Source organism: Budorcas taxicolor, chromosome 3 (genome assembly GCF_023091745.1).
Source record: "Budorcas taxicolor isolate Tak-1 chromosome 3, Takin1.1, whole genome shotgun sequence".
NCBI classification, from domain to species: domain Eukaryota; kingdom Metazoa; phylum Chordata; class Mammalia; order Artiodactyla; family Bovidae; genus Budorcas; species Budorcas taxicolor.
The window spans coordinates 117,767,295-117,788,813 of record NC_068912.1 but is presented as its reverse complement, the minus strand read 5'-3'; the positions used below and the strand labels follow the sequence as shown (position 1 = coordinate 117,788,813).

The 21,519-nt window shown below is 45.3% G+C and overlaps 1 protein-coding gene across 10 annotated transcripts in view; it reads right to left on the bottom strand.

The window, feature by feature from the left end:
- Nucleotides 1-4,903: 4,903 nt before the first annotated feature.
- The window catches only part of LRRFIP1 (LRR binding FLII interacting protein 1), a 159,851-nt gene continuing 143,235 nt past the window's right edge, over nt 4,904-21,519 (bottom strand). For all 10 annotated transcript variants that reach the window (XM_052636465.1, XM_052636468.1, XM_052636470.1 and 7 more), the window contains 5 exons: nt 12,482-12,531; nt 10,274-10,391; nt 9,134-9,213; nt 7,541-7,645; nt 4,904-5,762 (listed from right to left, as the gene is read on the bottom strand). In XM_052636465.1, coding sequence (XP_052492425.1) covers nt 5,652-5,762; nt 7,541-7,645; nt 9,134-9,213; nt 10,274-10,391; nt 12,482-12,531 — 464 coding nt within the window. In that variant the 3' untranslated portion in view covers nt 4,904-5,651. The remainder of the gene's footprint in view (nt 5,763-7,540; nt 7,646-9,133; nt 9,214-10,273; nt 10,392-12,481; nt 12,532-21,519) is intronic.

The following is a 21,519-nucleotide window of genomic DNA, read 5'->3' as shown; positions in this document are numbered from 1 at the left end:
GAACTTAATTTTCTTGGGCTCTAAAATCACTGCAAATGGTGACTGCAGCCATGAAATTAAAAGATGCTTGCTTTTTGAACAAAAAACTGACAAATGTAGACAGCATATTAAAAAGCAGAGACATTACTTTGGTGACAAAGGTCTGTCTAGTCAAAGCTATGGTTTTGTCAGTAGTCATGTATGGACGTGAGAGTTGGACCATAAAGAAGGCTGAGCACCAAAGAATTGATGCTTTTGAACTGTGGTGTTGCAGAAGACTCTTGAGAGTCCCTTGGACTGCAAGGAGATCCAACTAGTCAATCCTAAAGGAAATCAGTCCTGAATATTCATTGGAAGGACTGATGCTGAAGCTGAAGTTCCAATACTTTGGCCACCTGATTCAAAGAACTGACTCATTTGAAAAGACCCTGATGCTGGGAAAAATTGAAGGCAGGAGGAGAAGGGGATGACAGACGATGAGATGAGATGGTTGGATGGCATCACTGACTCAATGGACATGAATTTGAGCAAACTCCAGGAGATGGTGAAGGACAGGGAAGCCTGGCATGCCGCAGTCCATGGGGTCCCAAAGAGTTGGACATGACTGGGTGATTGAACAACAACTACTCATTAAATTCTATAGTTTTGCAACTGAGGACAAATAATATTTTACCTCTTTTCCAATATATATACCTTATTGGTGCTTCATGTTTTACTGTATTGCCTAAACATTGCTGACTAAGCATCTTCATTTTCTTCCGTTAAATGAAAATGCTTCTAATTGTGGTTTTACTATAGAATGTGATGTTAACTGTTTGAAATAGTATTTTTAATGATGCTGAGGAATTATCCTATTCCTCAGTCTAAGAATTTTGTCATTAGAAATCTTCAAAGGATCTAATGAGAGATCAAATGGTTTTTCATAATTGATCTAGTATTAGCTTTTGTAATATTAAAGTGAAAGTGAAAGTCACTCAATCATGTCCAACTCTTTACGACCCCATCAACTATACAGTCCACGGGATTCTCCAGGCCAGAATAGTGGAGTGGGTAGCCGTTCCCTTCTCCGAGGAATCTTCCTAACCCAGGGATCGAACCCAGGTTTCCCACATTTCAGGCAGATTCTTTATCAACTGAGTCATTACACAGGAATCTGTGTAATGCTAGAAAAGTATTAGCTTTTCTAATATTAAGCCATCTACAAACTCTTGTTTGTTGAATAGTCTTTTACTATGTTGCAGAATCTGACTTTAAAATTTTACTTACAATTTTCCATCTATACTGATAAATAAGATTGAACTGTAGCAGGTAGTAGGCCATGAAGTTGTATTCTCTGTTCTGCCCCCTGTTCTCATAAGCACTGTAATGAGTAGTCAAAAGCATTATGAAGGTTGTGATCAAAGTTTGTAACATAATGAGAATATTATTTTCATTAATGATTAGAAACAGTCTTGTTAATCTTTTAAAAGTGGGGAAAATTATCTATCTTCATAAATTTGGATAACTGGCCTTTAGGCTTCCTAGATGGTGCTAGTGGTAAAGAATCTGCCCACCAGTGAGACGAGAGTTGATCCCTGGGGAAGATCCCCTGGAGTAGGGAATGGCAACCCACTCCAGTAATCTTGCCTGGAAAATTCCATGTTCAGAGGAGGCTGGGAGCATACAGTCCATGGTGCCACAAAGAGCTGGACACAACGGAGTGACTAAGCATAGGACTCTAAAAGAAAGAAGACTAGCGGAGCAAGAAAATTCTATGAATAAGATGTTGAGGAGTGAGCGGTTTGATGAATTAAGCTATGGTTTTGCTGACGGGCTCATAATGTGGTGACCACACTTGAAGGACACCTGGAGATGGTCTAGGTTGGTCCCCTCAAGCAGAAATGAGCCTCAAACACCCAAATTTGCAACTTCAAAGGCCTTCTGTAAAGATAAAAGCATGGAATCTTGCTCTCCGGACTGTGCAGGGTCAAGATATTGAAGAACATCATGGAAAGGGATGCTGGGCTGCATCTGGAGGCAGGCTTGGAGGAGAGGACTCAGGCAAGGAACCCATACGCTTGTGCCTGGTCTTGTAGCTACAGCAGTACTTTCGAAATTGTGCTCCGCGGAGTCCTTGTCCCAGAAGGTTCTGAAAAAAGCAGGGTTCCATGATCAAACAGTTCGGGAAACTGCACCTTTTCCATTTCTCTTTTAAGAACTCCCAGTGACATTCACAAGTAAATGCTCCTCGACAAGCAAACTCTTTGACTGTTATCACTGTTACTAAGGAATATTTATTTACAGAATTCTCTGCATTTGGAGCCCTTGCTAACATTCCCAGGAATGAGTGGTTATGGCTCGGGAAACACGACTTAAAGGAATAGTTGTAGTCGGAATAATGAAGAAGCAACATGTGCTACCATTTGTTGAATGCTGTGCAGCAGACACTTCTGAGCATCGGACCCCTGGTGCTGAACTAGCCTTGATCTCACGGCGGAGCAGAATGGTTACGGGGAGGAGCTGGAGTCTACTTCTAATCCAGGGCCCTCCATTTCCTCGTTGTGTCCCTTTAAGGAAGATACCTGATTTTCCTGTGCCTTGGTGCCCTTATTTACAAAATGGAGGCAGCAAGAGAACCCACCTCAGTGGATGATTGCAAAGACTAAATATGATTCTACATGTGGTAGAGGTGGTGACATAATCAGACTTTAAAAAAATTTTAGCCTAATAGATTGGAAGTGTGAGGAAGACTGGAGCAGGGACCCGGGAAAGGGTAGGCTGCTTGTGACAATGGCTTGGCCCAGAGGAATAGCTTGGTCCAGATGGGAAAAGGATGGACTTGTGACAACCTTTATAAGCAGAACTGATAGAGCTGTGTGTCTGGATGAGCGTGGAGATGGGTGAGGAAGAAGGAGTGATCAAAAATGACACTTGGGTTTCTGACTAGAGTGGTGGCCTGGATAATGGTGCCGTTGCAGTGATTAGAACCTGGGGAAGAGAAGTGTGTGGGTGGAACTGGAAGTGGAGGGGGACAAGGAATTCAGTTTCTATCAGAAGACTTGGCTTTGCAGAGTGAACTAGGTTTTGTATTTCTAGACTCTGTTTATTGCCTTTTGTAATCTCTTCAGTAAGTAACCCTTTGGTGATCCTCCTCGGTACACTCTGCTGGCCCCTTCTCCTCCACTCAATGCCCATCAGATTGTTCCCTCTAATTATTTACACTCTTTCCCGAGGCACATCCATGAAGAAGGCTGAGCACCAAAGAATTGATGCTTTTGGATTGTGGTGCTGGAGAAGACTCTTGAGAGTCCCTTGGACTGCAAGGAGATCAAACCAATCAGTCCTAAAGGAAATCAACCTTGAATATTCATTGGAAGGACTGATACTGAAGTTGAAGCTCCAATACTTTGGTCACCTGATTTGAAGAGTCGACTCACTGGAAAAGATCCTGATGCTGGGACAGATTGAGGGCAAGAGGAGAAGGGGTAAGAGAGGAGGAGATGGTTGGATAGTATCATTGACTCAGTCTACAAGTTTGAGCGAACTCTGGGAGATAGTGAAGGATGGGGAAGTCTGGAGTGCTGCAGTCCATGGGGTTGCAAGGAGTTGGATATGACTTAGCAACTGAACAACAACTGGGCTAGTCCCAAGATTTGAAAAATCCCCTCCCTGCTGATGACTCCTAAATCTATACCTTCACCCAGGTCTTTTTCCTGAGTCCCACACAGTTCCCTGCCATCCTGGAGCTTACATTCCAGTGGGGGATGAAAGTAAAAGTGAAAGTTGCTCAGTCGTGTCCAACTCTTTGCGATTCTGTGGACTATACAGTCCATGGAATCCTCTGGGCCAGAATACTGGAGTGGGTAGCCTTTCCCTTCTTCAGGGGATCTTCCCAACCCAGGGATCAAACCCAGGTCTCCTGTATTGCAGGCAGATTCTTTATCAGCTGAGCCACAAGGGAAGCCCAATGACAGATGGTAAATAAAATGAGATATCTTGTTTCTTAGACAGTAAGTTGAGAAAAATGAGTCAGGAAAGGGAATGGGGATTGTTGAAGGCTGATTTTAAACAGAGTGGTCAGGAAGTACTGACTCCTCCATCACACAGCTGTTTTTATGTTTCTGTAGCTTCTCAAAATTGATGAGGCCTAAACGGAACTCCTTGGCCTTCCTCTTTGACTTCCTGTCTTGACCACATTTCGCTTTCCCTGTTTCATCAGGCAAGATCTTACCGTTGTGCTGTGTGTGCACCTCAGGCGTGGGGGTCATTTCTGTTACTACACATTAGCACATCTGCTTGGTGTCAACAGATTGATTCTGCTCAAATGATTTCTTCTATGTATTCCTATAATACCTCAATGTGTTTATTTGAATATTTCATGCAGATAGCACTGTAAAATATTCTCGGCACAAGGAGACCGAATTTCTCTTACCCAGTGAAATGCAGCCTTGTGTACCCCAGACCTCTAGCACCCTGTTCAGAATGTTTTCTTAATTATATACACACAACTTGTGTCTCCTACCTCAGCACTCTCCAACTGTCAACACTAGGGATACATACGGATGATATTATCTTGGTTTGCACTTGCTAATACCCTGAAGGCTGGCCTGCTAAACCAGCATTATCTGAAACCCAACATATACAAAGAATAACCCCAAATTAGCAAGTATCGAAATGACTTCTACTTTTGTCCTTGAAGATATTAGAGTTTTCTCTACTCTGGTCTGTAACATCTTCAGTTAACTTTTTATTCTGAGTGTTGATTCTTATTGTGTTCTATTCCTATTTACTGTGAATACACCTTCTTTATTAAAGAGGAAAAGAAATATGGGTTGATTTGATAATGCTGAGAAAATGTAAAAGTGTCCCAAAATATACAGAAAAATTAGTATAAAATAGTTAAAGATCTTCTTTCTCAGTGGGAAAAATAAAAACCACATTGCTGAAGTCTTTCAACATTTCAATTTTTAATTTTTCTAATAGTACATTCTTTAAAAGAAGTTAACAACTTCAATTTTCCAAATATAAGGATTCAATAATGCGAATGAAACGCTGTCATTTTTCAGTGAAGCTGTTGCCTAATTACCCTGGGAAAAAGTATTCTTTTGATTGAACTGATGCAAAAATCCCTTAGAAAAGCTTCATTGTTGCCTGGAAAGAGTCTTCTTAAGGTCACTTTTACTTCTAGACCATCCACTTGTTTCTAGTGAAAGAGTTTTGCTTGGTAATGGCTTGTGGTTCCACAGTGTTTTGTGTATGAAAAGCGTAGACTAAGAGATACTACTGAAGTCACTCAAATTGCAGATTCTGCCACGAAAGGAAGTCCCAACACTGAAACATTTCCCCTTAATGTTCAGCAAGACACATGGAAAAAGAACTCGAGTCCCACATTTGTCTTTATTCCAATCACCATTTTAAACTGCGTGAAGAGGCTGCTGCATTGTCGGAAACAGAGCTCCATGGCCCAGTGTGCTTACTAAACGGCCTGCAGGTGCAGAGCGGCTGCCCCGGACCAGGTCTCAGTCTGCAGACAGAGGCATCTCATGGCTGCTTGGGCTCCAGGCAAAAGCAGGGTGCTCCCCGGGGTGTTCTCTGAGAAGCAGGGGAAGAAGCAGCGCTCCTGGGCAGCAACAGACCAGCCGACGAACCCATGCTCTCCACCCACCCATCCATGTCCTGTTCAGAACCGGCCTTCACTGCTGGGACAAGAGGACGCTCCTGTTGGCTTTCATCTTCTCCAGACGCTTCACTAAGTGGCCGTTGCTCACCTCGAGCTCTTCTGTTTTGTCCAGTGCAGAGCGAAGCTGAAAACAAAGGTGAAAGTCAGCAAGCTTTGATTCCAACCCCACTGAAAATCACAATGATGACCCAGACCCACCAAGATCCTGAAAATATACACAGACCTACAGGTGTGTATATGTATATTTTTTAATTCAAGAAGTAACACAAGGCACAAGATTCTAGCTTCATGAGTAACTTAGGGACCTTCCCTCGGGAACTAGACCCAGACATGGCACAGTCTTGGGGAACCTGGTGGTCTCACAGAAGGTGAGGCAAACACACGCATAATCAAGAGCTGAGCCAGACCAGCTGGAAGGGGCGCTCCCCACAGCCCTGTGCAGCTGGGTTTCTGGGTTCTGCAGCCAGAAACCAAAGCGAGAATGCCTGAGGCCAGGATGGTCGTACCCAGGAGCCAGGGCCACAGAGCCTGGGAGACACAGCAGCAGCCACGTCAGTAGGGAGCTGCCTGGATCAGCAGGCAGCGTGCAGAGTGAGGGTGCCCCAAGGTGGGGGTTCACAGCCCTGTGACTGTGGAGACACGCATCGTCCGAACAGAGTCTGTGGTTCTGGTTCTGATCCAAAACCCTCCAGGTGGCTGGGTGGGGTTCTGAGACAGGTGAAACTCCCCTGCCCTGGCTTTCACCAGCAGACACAGAAGCAAGCCCCTCAGTGGAAATTTCCCGAAGGCGAGCCTGGAGTATTCCTATACATTCAAATCAAGCATGAGACAACCTCATGAGACACCAAAGACAGGATGGGATGAACCATTTGAGTCAACAGAAGCAATAAACAACAGAAACAGACCTCAAAGACTGAACATGCTTTGGTCATCAGTGTGGAAAACAGACCAGCTGCATACAAAATCTTTCATGAAATGAGGCTATGATCAACAAAGGAACTATCAGGAATGAGTCTATTTCAGAACACAAAAGGAGGCGAACTGGAAGATCTCTAAAAACGGTACATTTTGCAACATTGGGAAGTAAGGAGACGGGAAATGGAAATGACAAATGGGCAGAGATATACCAGAGGGTCCATGAGCAGGTCTGGTATCCTCTGATCAGAGTCCCAGGGGGAAGGTGGACTCGCGGCAAGAGGAGTCACTTAAGGAGATCATGGTTGAATATTTTCCAACATTTACTTAGAAAAGAGATGTCACAGAGGAAAGAAACACAACACATCTCAAGCAGAATAAATAGCAGTAAACGCACACGTATTTGTGTGAGATGTAGAAAATCAAAGGAAAGGGGACAGCAGAGGAGCTAGAGGGAAAAAACATCACCCAAAAGCCGAAAAATCCTGCGCCTCCTCAGTGGCTCAGTGGCAAAGAATCCACCTGCAATGCAGGAAAGGCAGGAGACATGGGTTTGATCCCTGGGTTGGGGAGATTCCCTGGAGAAGGAAATGGCAACCCACTCCAGCATTCTTGCAGGGGAAATCCCATGGGCAGAGGAGCCTGGTGGGCTACAGTCCATGGGGTCGCAAAAGAGTGGGAACGACTAAGCACACGCGTGAGCAAAAAACAGAATGATAGATTTTTTAGGGGAACCCAGAGGATGGCAGCATGATAGCTGTAGTCACTGCAGACAGAAAAATGACTGATGGTTGATTCTGGCCCTAAGCTCCTAACTGACTGAACTACAGTTTCCTTTACGATGGGAGCAAGGCCCCTCAGAGTGGCCCGGAAGACGTGACAATGAATGGTTTAGCAGCAGACTTCCGGGCAGCACATCCTCACCCTGCTCTCCCAACCAGAATATTATTACCCATTCTTTTCCTAGAAATAGCCTAGAAAATTTACCTCTCTTTGGAGTTTCCGTTTTTCAGCCTTAAGTTCATCTTCTATTTTTTCAGCATTTTCAGCAGCCTGTTTATAACGTGATACTTGACTTTCTAACCTTATGACCTGGAAGGAAAGGGAAAAAAAAAAAAAATAACGTGTATAAATTGATAGGCCTGTTTTCTCTCCCCGACTGCTTGCTTGTATTTGTGATCCGAGGGTGTAAAGTAATAAAAGGAAAGAAGACACTGCAGCAGGGTGTGGAGCTGTCCCATAAGTTCTAGCCATGCAAGCTGTTTGTTCACACTTATGAGCAACCCAGTACTGGCACCTATCAGGGACTCATTTCCTCTCTGACCCTTGTCCCAAGTGCGGTTCCCACCGTGCTGACCCTGGGACACCATCCTCTCTGATGAGGGTCGATCCTGCAGAACAGCCTGGCAAAGCAACGGCTCCCTCAGGACCTCAGCTCCTGTCCGATCTCTCCCAGAGGTGGTGGGGTGAGGAAGCAGGAAGGGAGGAGAGAGACAAGGGACTCAGAGAGTGGGGGACGGGAGGCGGCTTTGGGTGGCATCTGGGACTGGAGATGGATTCTGCTGCCCTCAAAGGCATGCTTCCAAACACACATTGCTTTGGAGGTGGGCTTCTCATTTTCGTTTCTACAAAAACTCTCAGCAGTTCCAGCCACGTATACCCCCAATGGAGGGGGCAAGAGGACCTGTTTTTATTTCTCCCTTCTGTTAGGACACAGTCTGTCCCAGGGCCCAGCACACTAGAGGTATGAGTGCCCCAATCAGGAGATCAGAGTGAGCCCCCGGCTGGGAGGGAAAGAGGGAAAACCCAGGCAACAGGGAGACACCTGCATCAAGTGTTTGGTAATTAACCATTTTTTATGTTTGTTTTTCTAAAGAACTTTCAAGAAAACTCCCCAGCCACATTAGGTACTTTCTTCAGCTAACCTTGTTTATAAAGGACTGTAAGTCATGCCTGACTCTTTTGCAACCCCGTGGACTGTAGCCCACCAGGCTTCTCTGACCATGGGATTTCTCAGGCAAGAATACAGGAGTGGGTTGCCAGTTCTTTCTCCAGGGGATTGTCGTGACCCTGGGATTAAACCCACATCTCCTACACTGGCAGGTGGATTCTTCACCTCTGAGTTACCAGGGAAGCCCTGTGAAGGATTGGCATCGATTGTAAGTGTCTGACTCTGTGACCCCATGGGCTGTAGCCCACAAGGCTCCTCCACCTGTGGGATTCTCCAGGCAAGACTACTGGAGTGGGTTGCCATTCCCTTCTCTAGGGGATCTTCCCGACCCAGGGATGCAACCGGGGTCTGCCACACTGCAGGCCGACTTTTTACAGTCGGAGCCATAGGGAAGGCCCGATAACAGCCTAGATGCTAGCAGTGACCTCTCCTCCCTATGTCCTCTCCTTGCGGGAAATGCTTGGAGAGACTTGCTGCCTTGTTTATCCTCCTTTGGACCTTTTTTGGTTCTAAACTTCTCTGCCTCTTTCTGTCCTCAGCCTTTGAAGGGTGAGTTCTTTCTAGCAAATAAAAACCTTCAGTTAATCATTGGCTGGGCTGCCCGTGATGGCTTAAAAGTGCGCACGTACATTTTGTTCTAATGCAGTTATCTCTTGCTCAGATTTTGCAAGTTTAAATTTGAGGTCGCTGATCTGTCTGTTGGCATCCCCTAAAGGTTGAAAGAGAAGGAAAATTTGTTAAGCTCTCGGGGCTTTTAAAATGTTAAAACAATAGTTACTGGGAACCAAGCCCTTAACCATGTAATCTTCTTGGCTGTGGCCCCACAACTCAGGAGGCGCTCTCACCCCGCAGGGAGAGCACCCTGGAGCAAAGAAGACAAAGGAACGGTGGGGGAACGGGGAGTAGGCAGAGAGACTGGGCACGCTTTTATCCCTTTAATCCTCTTTCTCATTTTGTTGTTGCTGTTGTTCAGCCGCTAAGTCGCGTCTGACTTTGCGACCTCATGGGCTGCAGCCCTCCATTCTTCCCTGTCCTTCACTGTCTCCTGGAGTTGGCTCAAGCTCAAGTTTATTGAGTCGGTGATGCTATCCAACCATCTCATCCTGTCACACCTTTTCCTCCTGCCCTCAATCTTTCCCAGCACTACGGTCTTTTCCAAAGAGTCAGCTCTTCACTGATATATTTACAGTATCAGGCATGCATTATTTTGTAACTCTGGGTGAAAAATTATCTCTAAGGTTGAAATTCCTCTTGAGTTCGGGAGATTTTTCCATAAATAGTTTTAGTGTTTATCTGTGGGAGTGTGCGTACTCAGTCACGTCCGACTATTTGCAACACTTTGGACTGTAGCCCACCAGGCTCCTCTGTCCATGGGATTTCCCAGGCAAGAATACGGGAGCAGACTGCCATTTCTACTCAGTTTACTGACACGGAAAAATACCTTCTGACTTCCCCATACAGTCAGCAGATCCGAAGACTGTCCAGCATAGCAAATGTGGTTTCTAGCCGCAAGTCATCTGGTGGTACCCTGGTGCTCATTCTGGGGCACCTGCTCTGTTTCCTAGGCTCAGAGACATGCTTGTCCTGCCCACTGCCCACCCTTGTCCTGCCCACAAAGAAACAGCTTTCTGCTTCTGAACTCGAGGGCTTCTGGGGGGACATGGGGAACACTGGCCACTCCTTGCCACAACAGTTTTCTCCACCTGCACTAGTACAATAGAAACCACACACGGCTAAGGGATTCCTTCCACACGAGGATTGACATTTACTCTGTAGATCCATCACGTGCACGTCCGTCCCATTTTGTAAGACACCGTCTTCCGGGTGCAGAGTGTCTAATCTGATATTCTTCTGTCTCTCTTCCAGCTGCCCCTTGAGTTTCTTAATCTGAAAACATCCACCAAAAAAGTACATTAATTTCTCTATTTTAAATGAGACTAGAGCCTATCAGAAAGGAAGGAGCATGTCAAGTCAAACCCCACGCCCCACACGCACAGTCTGATGTCCTGCCATGATTTCGCATTTCTCTAAGGTAAAGGGTTACGTAAAGAAGCAGGAGAGAAATACAGTAAAATGTTACAACCCACCGGGAAGATGGGGAGTCTCTCTCGTTTGATTTGTTTGTCAAGAAACAAACCCAAATAATAAGTAAATGAAAAACCTTCCGCCAGCGAGCACTCTTCTTTGAAAGTAATAGTACAATGGATGAAAATGAGACTCTATTCACAGTATGAGGCACGCATTATTTTGTAACTCTGGGTGAAAAATCATCTCTAAGGCTGAAATTCCTCCTGAGTTCAGGAGATCTTTCCATGAATAGTTTTAGTGTTTATCTGTGTATGCGTATGCACTCAGTCATGCTCTGACTCTTCGTGACACTTTGGACTGGAGCCCACCAGGCTCCTCTGTCCACGGGATTCCCCAGGCAAGAATACTGGAGCAGACTGCCGTTTCCTACTCCAGGGGATCTTCCCAATGCAAGGATCGAACCTGCATCTCCTGCTTTGGCAGGCAGATTCTTTACCAGCTGAGCCACCAGGGAAGAGTTTATCTACAAGTTCATAAATCTGTATACAATTATGTTTGCTTTATTCACTAGAAAGCCACATAGGCCACCAGGAGCCTTCCAGGCACAGAAGCACTGTCCCCAACAGAACCCCATCAGGTTGCAGGTTTGCCACCTGCAAGGGGTTGGCCTCTACATGGCTTTCTTCCCTCTGAGAGAGACACACACACGTAGCAGTTGGGACTGCAATGAACAGCTGTGTGTGTGTAGAATTTTCTGTTGTGCAATGGGGAGTCTCCCAGCCCTGGTCCTGTTAGCCTCCAATCTCTGTGGACTTGTTGGAAGTCCTCCCCACTGCCCCTGATAGGAGCAGAACAGACCCACATTGATATATAGACCATTGGTGCACACTGCTTTGGAAAGCAAGTACAGAGTTACCATGGACACAGGGTTATAGATCACAGACACTTCAAGAGAATCCTCTCACCACGTTTAGTGATTTACCCAATTTTGAGAGAAATCTTCAAAACTTGAAAAAAGTGAGGCAGATACCTTTGATGAGGCTTACAAGGGGAAATGAGAAGAATTGAGTTTCCTTAGAAAGTGATTGTGGAATAATTTCTTAATAACACTACCTTGCATATGAAAAAGGGCTTCCCTGGTAGCTCAGTTGACAAAGAATCTGTCTGGAATGTGGGAGACCTGGGTTTGATCCCTGGGTTGGGAAGATCCCCTGGAGAAAGGAAGGCTACCCAGTCCAGTATTCTGGCCTGGAGAATCCCATGGACTGTATAGTCCATGGGGCCACAAAGAGTCAGACACGACTGAGCGACTTTCACCATCCCACTATGAAAAAGACCAAAGCATACAACTGTGTAGGATTTCTTGAGGCAGAAGAGATCAAGGTAGGTAAACGGCAGTGAAAATAAGTTGGATCAGCTATAAGCAAGAAATATCTGCAGGACAGGGGTGCTGATCACTGAGAGATTACAAAACTGACTTAAAAAAATTTTTTTTTTTGCATGTGGGACCTTAATTCCCTGACCCGGGATTGATAGTGCACCCCTTGCATTAGAAGGTGGATTTTTAACCACTGGACCACCAGGGAAGCCCCCAAAGCTGACCTTTATGGGCAGGCAGATGAGGAAGGGTGTTGGAATGTCTCAGGAACACCCTCGCCTCTCAATGTTTATTCAAGGTCTTCTACCCAAATCTTTTATTTAAGCACTCATGTAAGCGTGTGCCAAATTCAGAACTTGGCCTTGAACCTCTGGGACATCCTCTCTTAAGTCCGATATGACTTCTGATGTCTTACTTGGATAAAAACATTAAGAACACTGGTTGGCTTAATGATTGTTTTCAGGCATGATGTATCAGGGGTTTCCTGATGAAGCAAAAAGCTAGAGTGGGAAGGGTCCCAGTTTCAGGTGCCCCATTCCAGAACTCGAAAAGTAATAAAAAAGATTGTTACCTGTTCCAATAAGCATTCCCGTTCATCAACAAGCTTTTTCAACCTAATATCTAAAGAAATCAGAAAGATAACAGGTTTAGGTGACTTGGTGAATGCCTTTCAGCAGATGGCTAAACCGCAGAATGAGCACTGGGGTTAGTGAAACTGATGATGGTATTACGCACGTACCACAGTGAATGAGGCCACAGACAGGATGGGGAGGAATTCAGCCAAGGGAGGGCTGAGCCGCGTCAACCTCCCACACATGCTTGTCTCGTAGGGCAGTATCCGGCTGCATGCAAGCAGGCTAATCTTCTACTTTGGGTTAGCATGCAAGAGCTCTAAGGCCAAACCACACTGCAACACAAGATCTCACAGGCTTCATGGTTTAACATCATTAGCAAGGTATTACAAACACACCGAGTATCATGACCAGATATAACCAGCATTTTCATTAGCCTTGACTCCCCGAGTTTCTACCCCAGATGTGTGTATCTTCTTCATTTCTCTCAAAGACTCACCCACGTCAGAGTTGTTTACGGGCCCTAAGTGTGCTGATGACACACCGGCTAACCCACTTGTGAGGAGCTGCTCTTCTTTTGAGGAAGAACGAAGCAATAGCTCAGGTTTCTGTCATTCCTCCCACCCCAGACACAGAAGTTTGCATGTACATAAGCACCCAGAGTTGGAGCAAGCTCTGGGAGATGGTGGAGGACAGGGAAGCCTGGCGTGCTGCAGCCCATGGAGTTGCAAAGAGTCGGACTCGGCTGAGCGACTGAGCTGAATGGAAGCACCCAGAAATCCCCTCAACATCTCTGTGAAGGGGCATCGAGGAATACAGCCTCCAGAGTACAGAAGGGAAAACTAAGACTGGGGAGAATTTTAGAGGCAACATTCTACCCCAGTTTCCCAGGCAACATCAGGATGAGGTGATGCTGATGGACGCCCGTGTGTGCTGTGGTGTGCCCCAGAGACTCACACCACCCCCCAGAAGCCCCATGGGGGCCGTTGCTGCCACACTCCCCCTCTACAGACGAGGACCCCAGCCCAACAAGTTTCCTGAGGCCCCGGGGTGCACCCCTGACCACTGCGCTCACTGTTTGCCTAAACCTGGCCGTCTGAGTCAGACCGACTCCTGGCCTGAGGCTCCTATTCCCAAGGGGCAGTGCTCTCACACTGCCCAGATTTTGATTAGATGTGTGAAGTGGAAATAATGCATAAAAGACACACCTTTGTTTTCATTCTTGCAAAGTCATCTATCCTCATTTTAATCCAAATTATATGCTTTCTCAATTGCTTTTCCCAACATCCTAAGTTGCTCTTTTGAAAGGCATAACAACGAAATAAATGAAAGCAGAAAATGTTATGTGTAAGATACATTTATCGTCCTTCTGAGTTCCATTTTAATTGACATACAAATTGCTTCTGACAGATGTTTTATTCTGTCCTTTACATAAATGCACCCAACACTGAAACAAAAATTTAAAAAAAATTAAAAACCTGGCTCTGTCACTTTTCATTTTATCCTGTATATTTAATACTCCTATATACAATAACCATAGGCATAAGAGACACTGAATATAACAGAAAGGGATTTGAGGCTCATGGGTCCATTTACAATTTTATTATTATTTTTTCTATTAGAAGTTTTCAAATAGCAAGTAAAAAAATGTTAAAATGTAATAATAGTGCTAGCAATAAAAACACAAGGGTAATGTGACCTTTAGTCTTACAGTGGAAACATGAAAAATAAAGAGAGAGAAATGTGGGAAATTTTAAAGCAGAATTGGAGAAGATTAAAATTAGATAGTTTTAGGAAACTGGAGAAGAGAAAGAAGCAAGATTGTCTGATATAAAGAAAATGAGCACTATACTCAGAGAAAGACAAACAGTGTGTGTTATCACATATATGGAATCTGCAAGAACCAAGCAGATGAGTGAATTTAACAAAATGGAAACGGACTCACAGGTGGTTACCACTGGGGAGAGGGAAGGGAGAGGAGCAAGACGGAGAAGAAAAGAGGAACGAAATACTAGTATAAAAAGGCTAAAAGGATATACTGTATAGGTCAGGAAGTAAAGTGCAACCTATAAAATACTGAACTATGTTTTTATACATGTTATACATCTGGAACTAATATAATATTGTAACTCAACTGTACTTCAATAAACAAAGAAAAGGAGTACCGCTTTTTTACAGCTTTAAAAATCAGGGGAATAGCGAGGCCTGACTGGTAATCACTGTGATACTCAGCAAGAATGTCTCAAACTTATGCTCACTAAGCAATCCTACTCATCACTAGTCTCTGACACCCAAACGATGAACATTTAAGAAAATTAAGTCACAAAGTCTAAGACTCAAGAGTGTTCTTTTATATTAGGAAGTTAAAAATAACTGGAAATTAAAGTTATTTTTAGTAACACTGTCAACAGTTTACCTTTTAAAAAAGATCTGGTTTTTATATTAGGTTGGCCAAAAAGTTCGCTTGGGGTTTTCCGTACACAAATGAGATTTTTGGCCCACTCACCCGATATATTAAATCCCAACACACTTTCTGGTGTGAACTTTAGAGACCTGTGAAATGAGGAACAAAGTGGCGAGACCATATAGACAGTCAAGGGGGCAGGAAGCAAGCACCGGGCCCCCAGCCCTGCCCTGGGGGACCCGAGTGCTGTGACTGCGTCTGTCGGGGCTACAGCAAGGTCGACCACCAGCAACAACCACTCCTCTCTTTCATGCGTTACTTGGATCTAATCCCCATCACCACTCTAAAAGGCAGGCTCTAACCCCGATTTCAGACAGTACAGTGAGGCACAGAGAGGGTAGAGAGCTTACTTATAATAATATACACTCAGGAGGATAATCTTCATCCTTAGCTTAATTTCTCCCATCCTTAGGCCTCCCCGCCCCACCTCAGAGAAAAGTCATCTCCCCCCGTATTTGTGAAGATAACGACCATAAGGCAGGTCTCGAGAAATCCACTGAGTGTGGTCCTCTCTCTGCTTCCTTCTTGCACTGACTTAGTTTGATCTTAATCCATGTGGTCAGTTTCCATCTTCCCCGGGCCTAGCCTCCCACGCCAGGATCACCCCTCCTTCCTATAAAAGGGGGAACTGGGACAGGACAGGCTGCTGATGGCGATTCTTTTTTTCTCCTGCTTAGCAACTTCCCTTTCACTTTTCACTTTCATGCACTGGAGAAGGAAATGGCAACCCACTCCAGTGTTCTTGCCTGGAGAATCCCAGGGACGGGGGAGCCTGGTGGGCTGCCGTCTATGGGGTCACACAGAGTCGGACACGACTGAAGTGACTTAGCAGCAGTAGCAGTACGGGGCCAAAGAGGTCTATACAGATTCCTTGCATCAGCCGCTGTTTCAGTTCAGTTGAACAGCGGAAGCCTTTCATGTCTTGAAAAATACACATGTCTTTGAAATAAGAGGGGCAGAAAGGGTGAAAGGGGTTTTTCTCCTGATAGTTTTCCCTATGTAAGATCACACTGAGTAAGTACGTATTCCAAATGTAACACTCACAAACACCCCTTCCTTTCCTTTTGGGGCCAGCACTTGGAGTGAGTCTTACTGTTGTTTCGAATCTCGTTTCGACAGTCATGCTGGCATGTTGCACAAAGGGGTCTCCTGGGGAAGGAATCTATCAACAGAAAACAGGAACCCTAAACTATGTACACCCCAAGAAGCGGCAGTCCAGGGTCCCAGTGGTTTTCCATTAACTAGAAATACTCAAGTGTTACAGAAAGTAATTCTTGAACACTCTTTTCAAAAATTTTACTGCTTCCCAATCTTTGTATGTGATAAAATAGCCTATAATTCAAAATTCTCAGTACCTTTCTCTTTTAAAATAAACTCAAAATTTACTTACTTATACTTTGAAAGGAAGATTAACATTTTACACACAGCCGCTATATTCTGGTTTGAGGCTGAAAAATATCCCAGCTTTTTGATTTAAAGAATCAGTGACCCATGTTTTTCTCTGTCCACATTATAGTGAAACCTCAGCGGTCCAGGTTACTCTGGGGATGTGTTTGGCGGGTAACCTTTGGATTCTTTTCTGAGTGTGACTCGTTTGACACTGCAATCTTTCCAAATTGCCTTATATATTAGGTTGGGCGAAAAGTTCATTCCAGTTTTTCCACAAGACGGTACAGAAAAACTCAGATGAACTTTTGGGCCAACTCAATACTCCCATGCCTTCCAACACCAAATATGCCAGAGGCAACCATTTCTTGGTAATTCAGGGGCCTTCGCATCAGTTACTGGGTGAGGCTGTAACATCATCTCGTCCTCGGAGTAGAGTCATTGATGTTCATAATGCATGCTCTTAGATGATCAAGACTCGTTTGACCCTTTAGAATCCTTGTCTTCTCTTTTGCTCCCTTTCAAATTCTCAGCTCCTGTACCCCTAGAGGCTGGTCCTATGTGCTTGCTCCCAGCACCTTCCATATAGGAGGTGATCTACATGTTCACTGATTAAATGCAGGAGTGAACAGTTGAGACAGATGCGGGATGGGAAGTGATTGCAGTGCCCTTAAATGTGCTGTTGAATAACACGAGAAGCAGAGGAAAGACCTTAAAAGGCTTTTATGAGCTCACCATGGAGTGAGTTCAGCTCTTGAATCACTTCCCCAGAGGCCTTAAAAGGTAGGAAAGAGGGCTGCTTCACAGAGTGCATTCCAGTCCGAGCACAGCTTTGCTAAAGTTAGAGACACCAACTTGCAAGTCTGTGGCGGCCCTCGGTCCCGACGGTCTAGAAGGCCTCCTAGTTTCCTATGCACGCGGCGTAAGTGGACAGAACTGGTCCGTCCCATTGTCCCCTGCTTCAGGAGAGGATGCAGAAATAGTCAGTGTTTATTTGAAATTCCCATCACCCTCTTTGAAACAGTCTAAATGTCGGCACCTGTAAGCACCCCTAAGCACGGGAATTTTCTCAACTGAGCTCTTCATCAGAACCACAGCTCACAGGAGATTCTCTCAGGAAAAGATCTTGCTCAAGGACGGTCCAGCACCGGCTCCAGGTTGGATGCCAGGAGCAGAGCTGTTCCCTACCGGCAAAGGCCATGAAGCAGGAGTTCTCCACGGAACCCCGACTGGGAATTAGCAACCCAGAAGTAGATAAAAGTAGGTTAAAGATAGCATTATGTAGCCACAACCAGAATTCAAGTAGCACAAGAGTGAAATCACAGGCTTGTAAAATTATAAAATGTCTTTATTTCAATGACATAGTAACACTTCTGTTTGCCTCAAGTTTTGTTGAGGGTTTTGGTCTTTTTTGCACTCAATTATACCTTGTAACAACAATACGAAGTCATGTGATCTCATAAAGTGTCAACAGCATTCATACTGTACATCCCTTTGTAATATTTTACAATGATTTTTATTTAACTTTACAATTATTTTTAAATGTTTCTTCATATAGAAAATATATGTTTTGTTTAGGAGGATCAAAACAACAAATTTTCACTAAGAATATACTGAAAAACAACAAATGAAAATATTTATACCAAAATACCCAAAGTGATTCAACTATTAAAAGTATCCTGTTAGACTCTACTCAGCAGTTTGCACAAGGGCCCTTTTGTGTTGCTCTACTGAATAATGGTTAGACAAATACAAAGAGAACTAATTTGAAGGTTAAAAAAATGAATTTCAGAAATGATTCTCCCTGCCCAAATACTGCAGTAGGAAATGCAATTACAACATATATCTCTTCCAGAACAAAAAAAAGTCTTCGTATAAAATAACTTTGGTACATAATTGGCACAAAGTCAAAATCTCCTACAAAATAAATTCAGGTATCCTCAAGAATGAAATCGAAAAGTATTGGTCCAATATAAGAAACTTGTACGAGGTAAAGGCAAGTAAGCTATTTGTTATCCCTCATGTGATAAATTATTTTCCAAAGGTGCAAACCTCATGTCTCAGTGACCTATACACTGCTTTGCTGTTTATGTTTTTTTTAAATAAAATAGCATACAGGTTATATTATACATATCAAAATCAAATATGAACGCACATATGTTTAAACGAGACCACTTAAATTATAATGTGGAAATCTCAGGATACTATTTGGTCCTTTCAGTTAGATGCTGATACATTTGGTCAAGAATATGCACATTCACATCAGCTTAAGGCAAAAGCTAAATGTTTGGATTTTGATTTTAAGCAGAAACAGAACAGTATACATCTCTGTCTGACACTTCTGGAATGCTCCCCGTTAGAACTTGCTCTGATAACAGAAGAGTCCTTCTCATCGGGGTGATCATTTTAATGATGAAATAGAAATCTACAGGTAACAGTCTATATAGCTTGAAGGGGTGGATAACCTGGTGGCTGATTGTCATTCGGTGGATACACCGGTCTAGAACATTCTCCGAGTCTCTCCCAGCTGACTTGCTGTGCAGTCCTGGCCCCTCCCCAGGACCCTGCCCAGACCTACGACATGGTGCAGTCCTCTTTGTTTCTGCCCTTCCCGGTCCCACCTGTCTTCTCTTCCTTGCTTTCTGAATTAAAGTCCCCCACCTCGTCTGCTGCTGCCAGGCCATCGTTCTCTAGATCAATGCTGTCTGAAAACTCTCTGACTGTCTGACCTAGATTCTCTGACGTCACGTGCCCTTCTGCGCTTTCTGTTTGAGAGGCACCATTAATGTCCTTCGCGGGACTTCCATCTTCGAGCGGGGCGCTGCTGGGCACCTCTATATTCTCTGGACCTGGAGGACTGCTGGGAGCACTATCATCTTCCTCAGCCTCATCTTTTACAGCACCTTCGTCTAATTCTTTATTACTGGTGCCTGACGACTGAATCATATTATCTTCAAAATCCAATGTGTCTCCACCAGCCTTAGTGTTCACAGCAGCATCGTCTTGGTCAAGATTTCCATCCAATTCAACTTTAGGATTTTCTGGACCATCACTGTTTTCACTGCTCTCTGCTACACTGTTCTGGTTTGGGTTCTCAGTGACCTCGTTCTGGGCATCTACAACCAGTTTTTCATCAGTGTCTTTCTCCTGCTCTTCTTTTACTTCACTTAAACCTGGGTTCTGAAATGTTAACTCATTCTGAACATCTTTGATCTCTACAGGCGCCGGTGATTTTTTCTTCTTGTTTTTCTTTTTCTTGTTTTTTGTCTTCTTCTGCGATGAATCTGGTGCCTCTCCCCGTTGGTCATTCTCCTCGTTGGGGTCTTTCACATCCAGGGGCTCACTTTCAGCATCTTCCACCCTCGGGTCCGTCACCTCCTGGGGACTGCTTTTGGCTTCTGGAGAACGAGGGCTGGTTTGGACCTCTGGCTCAATTGGTTTCTCCTCCCTTAAGTTCCTTCCTTCATCCTCCTCCTCCTCCTTGTTCTCCCCGCCTGCCTCTGTGCTCTGAACTGGGGCCTCCCTGGGCTCAGCCACCTCCTGGTTGGCAAGTTCTTTCTCTACATCCTGCCCTGCGCTGGGGTCTGACCCCTCCAGGGCGTCTACCAGGCATTTTTCATGGTGACTCCCTGGGTCATCAGTACTGCTTAGAGGACTTGAGGCTGCAGTGCCCCCCTGCGCCCCCAGCCCAGTGAGCCCTGCCTCGGGCTCAGCCTTCGTGGGGCTCCCACTCTGCTTGCTAGGGTCTGCATTGCCCTCCCTTCCAGCCTCAGATATCTGCGGAGGAGCAGACTCCTGACATGGTTTTGTGCTCATCTCTTCCAAGTTGGCCTCCAAATCTTCCTGTTTTCCTTTTTCCCATTCCTTAGCAGATTCTTCCCTTTGGTTTTCGATATCCAAAGCATTACCACTGCCCTGCCCGATCCCAGGATCTGGGATTTCACCAACTGGTTCGCGGTCTATGACCTCACTTGACTCAACCTGCTGGGTGTCTGCAGGAAAGGAAGCGGCTTCTAGAATTCGGCTTTGAGCCTCTCCCTCGCTCTCGGAGCTGACTAATGTTCCCGGGGAGGGGGCTCCGTCCGCAGAGGCGCTCTGGTCCTCGGCACTGTCACCAGGATGTGACGCCTCTGGGTCCGCACAGCTCTCTCCCGGGTCCTCCTTGTGCTGTCTTTGCTCAGTGCTCTGCAAGACTGCTCTTTTCCCCTCATGCTCCACCATTTCATTTTTCACCTCCACTTCATTGGCTCTTCCTAAAAGACCATTGAGAAAATTGAAGGGACCCCATGATGTGGTTGACCATACAACACAAATTACAGCGTAAACACATGTTCTCTTTCCCAGCCAACCCCGCTCCTAGAGAGAGAGAGCCATCAGAGAAGCACGCGGACAGAAGCCTTTGCCAGTTCTGGGCGGCAAAGCAGCCATCGCGTGAGCAAACGCTGGGTCAGCGGAGGCCGCTGCCGCCACATCAGGGGCCAGAGGGGCTGCTGGTGCCATGTGGGGTGAACGGACTCTCGAAGGGGGACTTTCAACAGACAAGGAAGCGCTCCGGATCAGACAGCCCAGCTGTCCAAGATGAGGGGTGTCAGAATGACTCAAGGTCTGTGGTCCCTGTTCTCCTTTCTGGATGCACAAGGGGACCACGCCTACTCTTCCAGCTGTTCAACTGCACTGCACATCACCCAGCTCTAAGAGCAGTCTTCAGATCGTTTCTAAAAGAAACATTCAGTTCACCTGAAGAAACTCAGCCTCGAGGTCCATCTCCAGGGAGCCACTTTGGAAACAGCTCGTAGAGGTAAAGAGAACTCCACCTCTGCCCCTAATCCCTGTCTTCCTGGGGAAGCAGGCTGTGCCTCCCACATCTCTGCTCCTTTCCTGGGGGGCGGGAGCCAATGCCTCCAATCAAGAGACCACTTAGTCACACATAAACCATTCATCAATTAAAGACTTAGGAATGAAAGAATCTGTTACTGCTTTGAAATAAAGAATTACCTTTGGGGTTCCCAACACAAACAACACCCCAGTGTAGGAGCTGCCACGTCACTGAAAGTCACAGCTTGGTGACTTAGGACCAGCAGTCTCCAGGGAAAGTGGACAGACAAGCAGGATTCCATTTACAGTCACCTTTGCTTCAGTCACCCCTTAAAAATCTCTAGCATTGTGTCTGTTTTATAATGTACATTT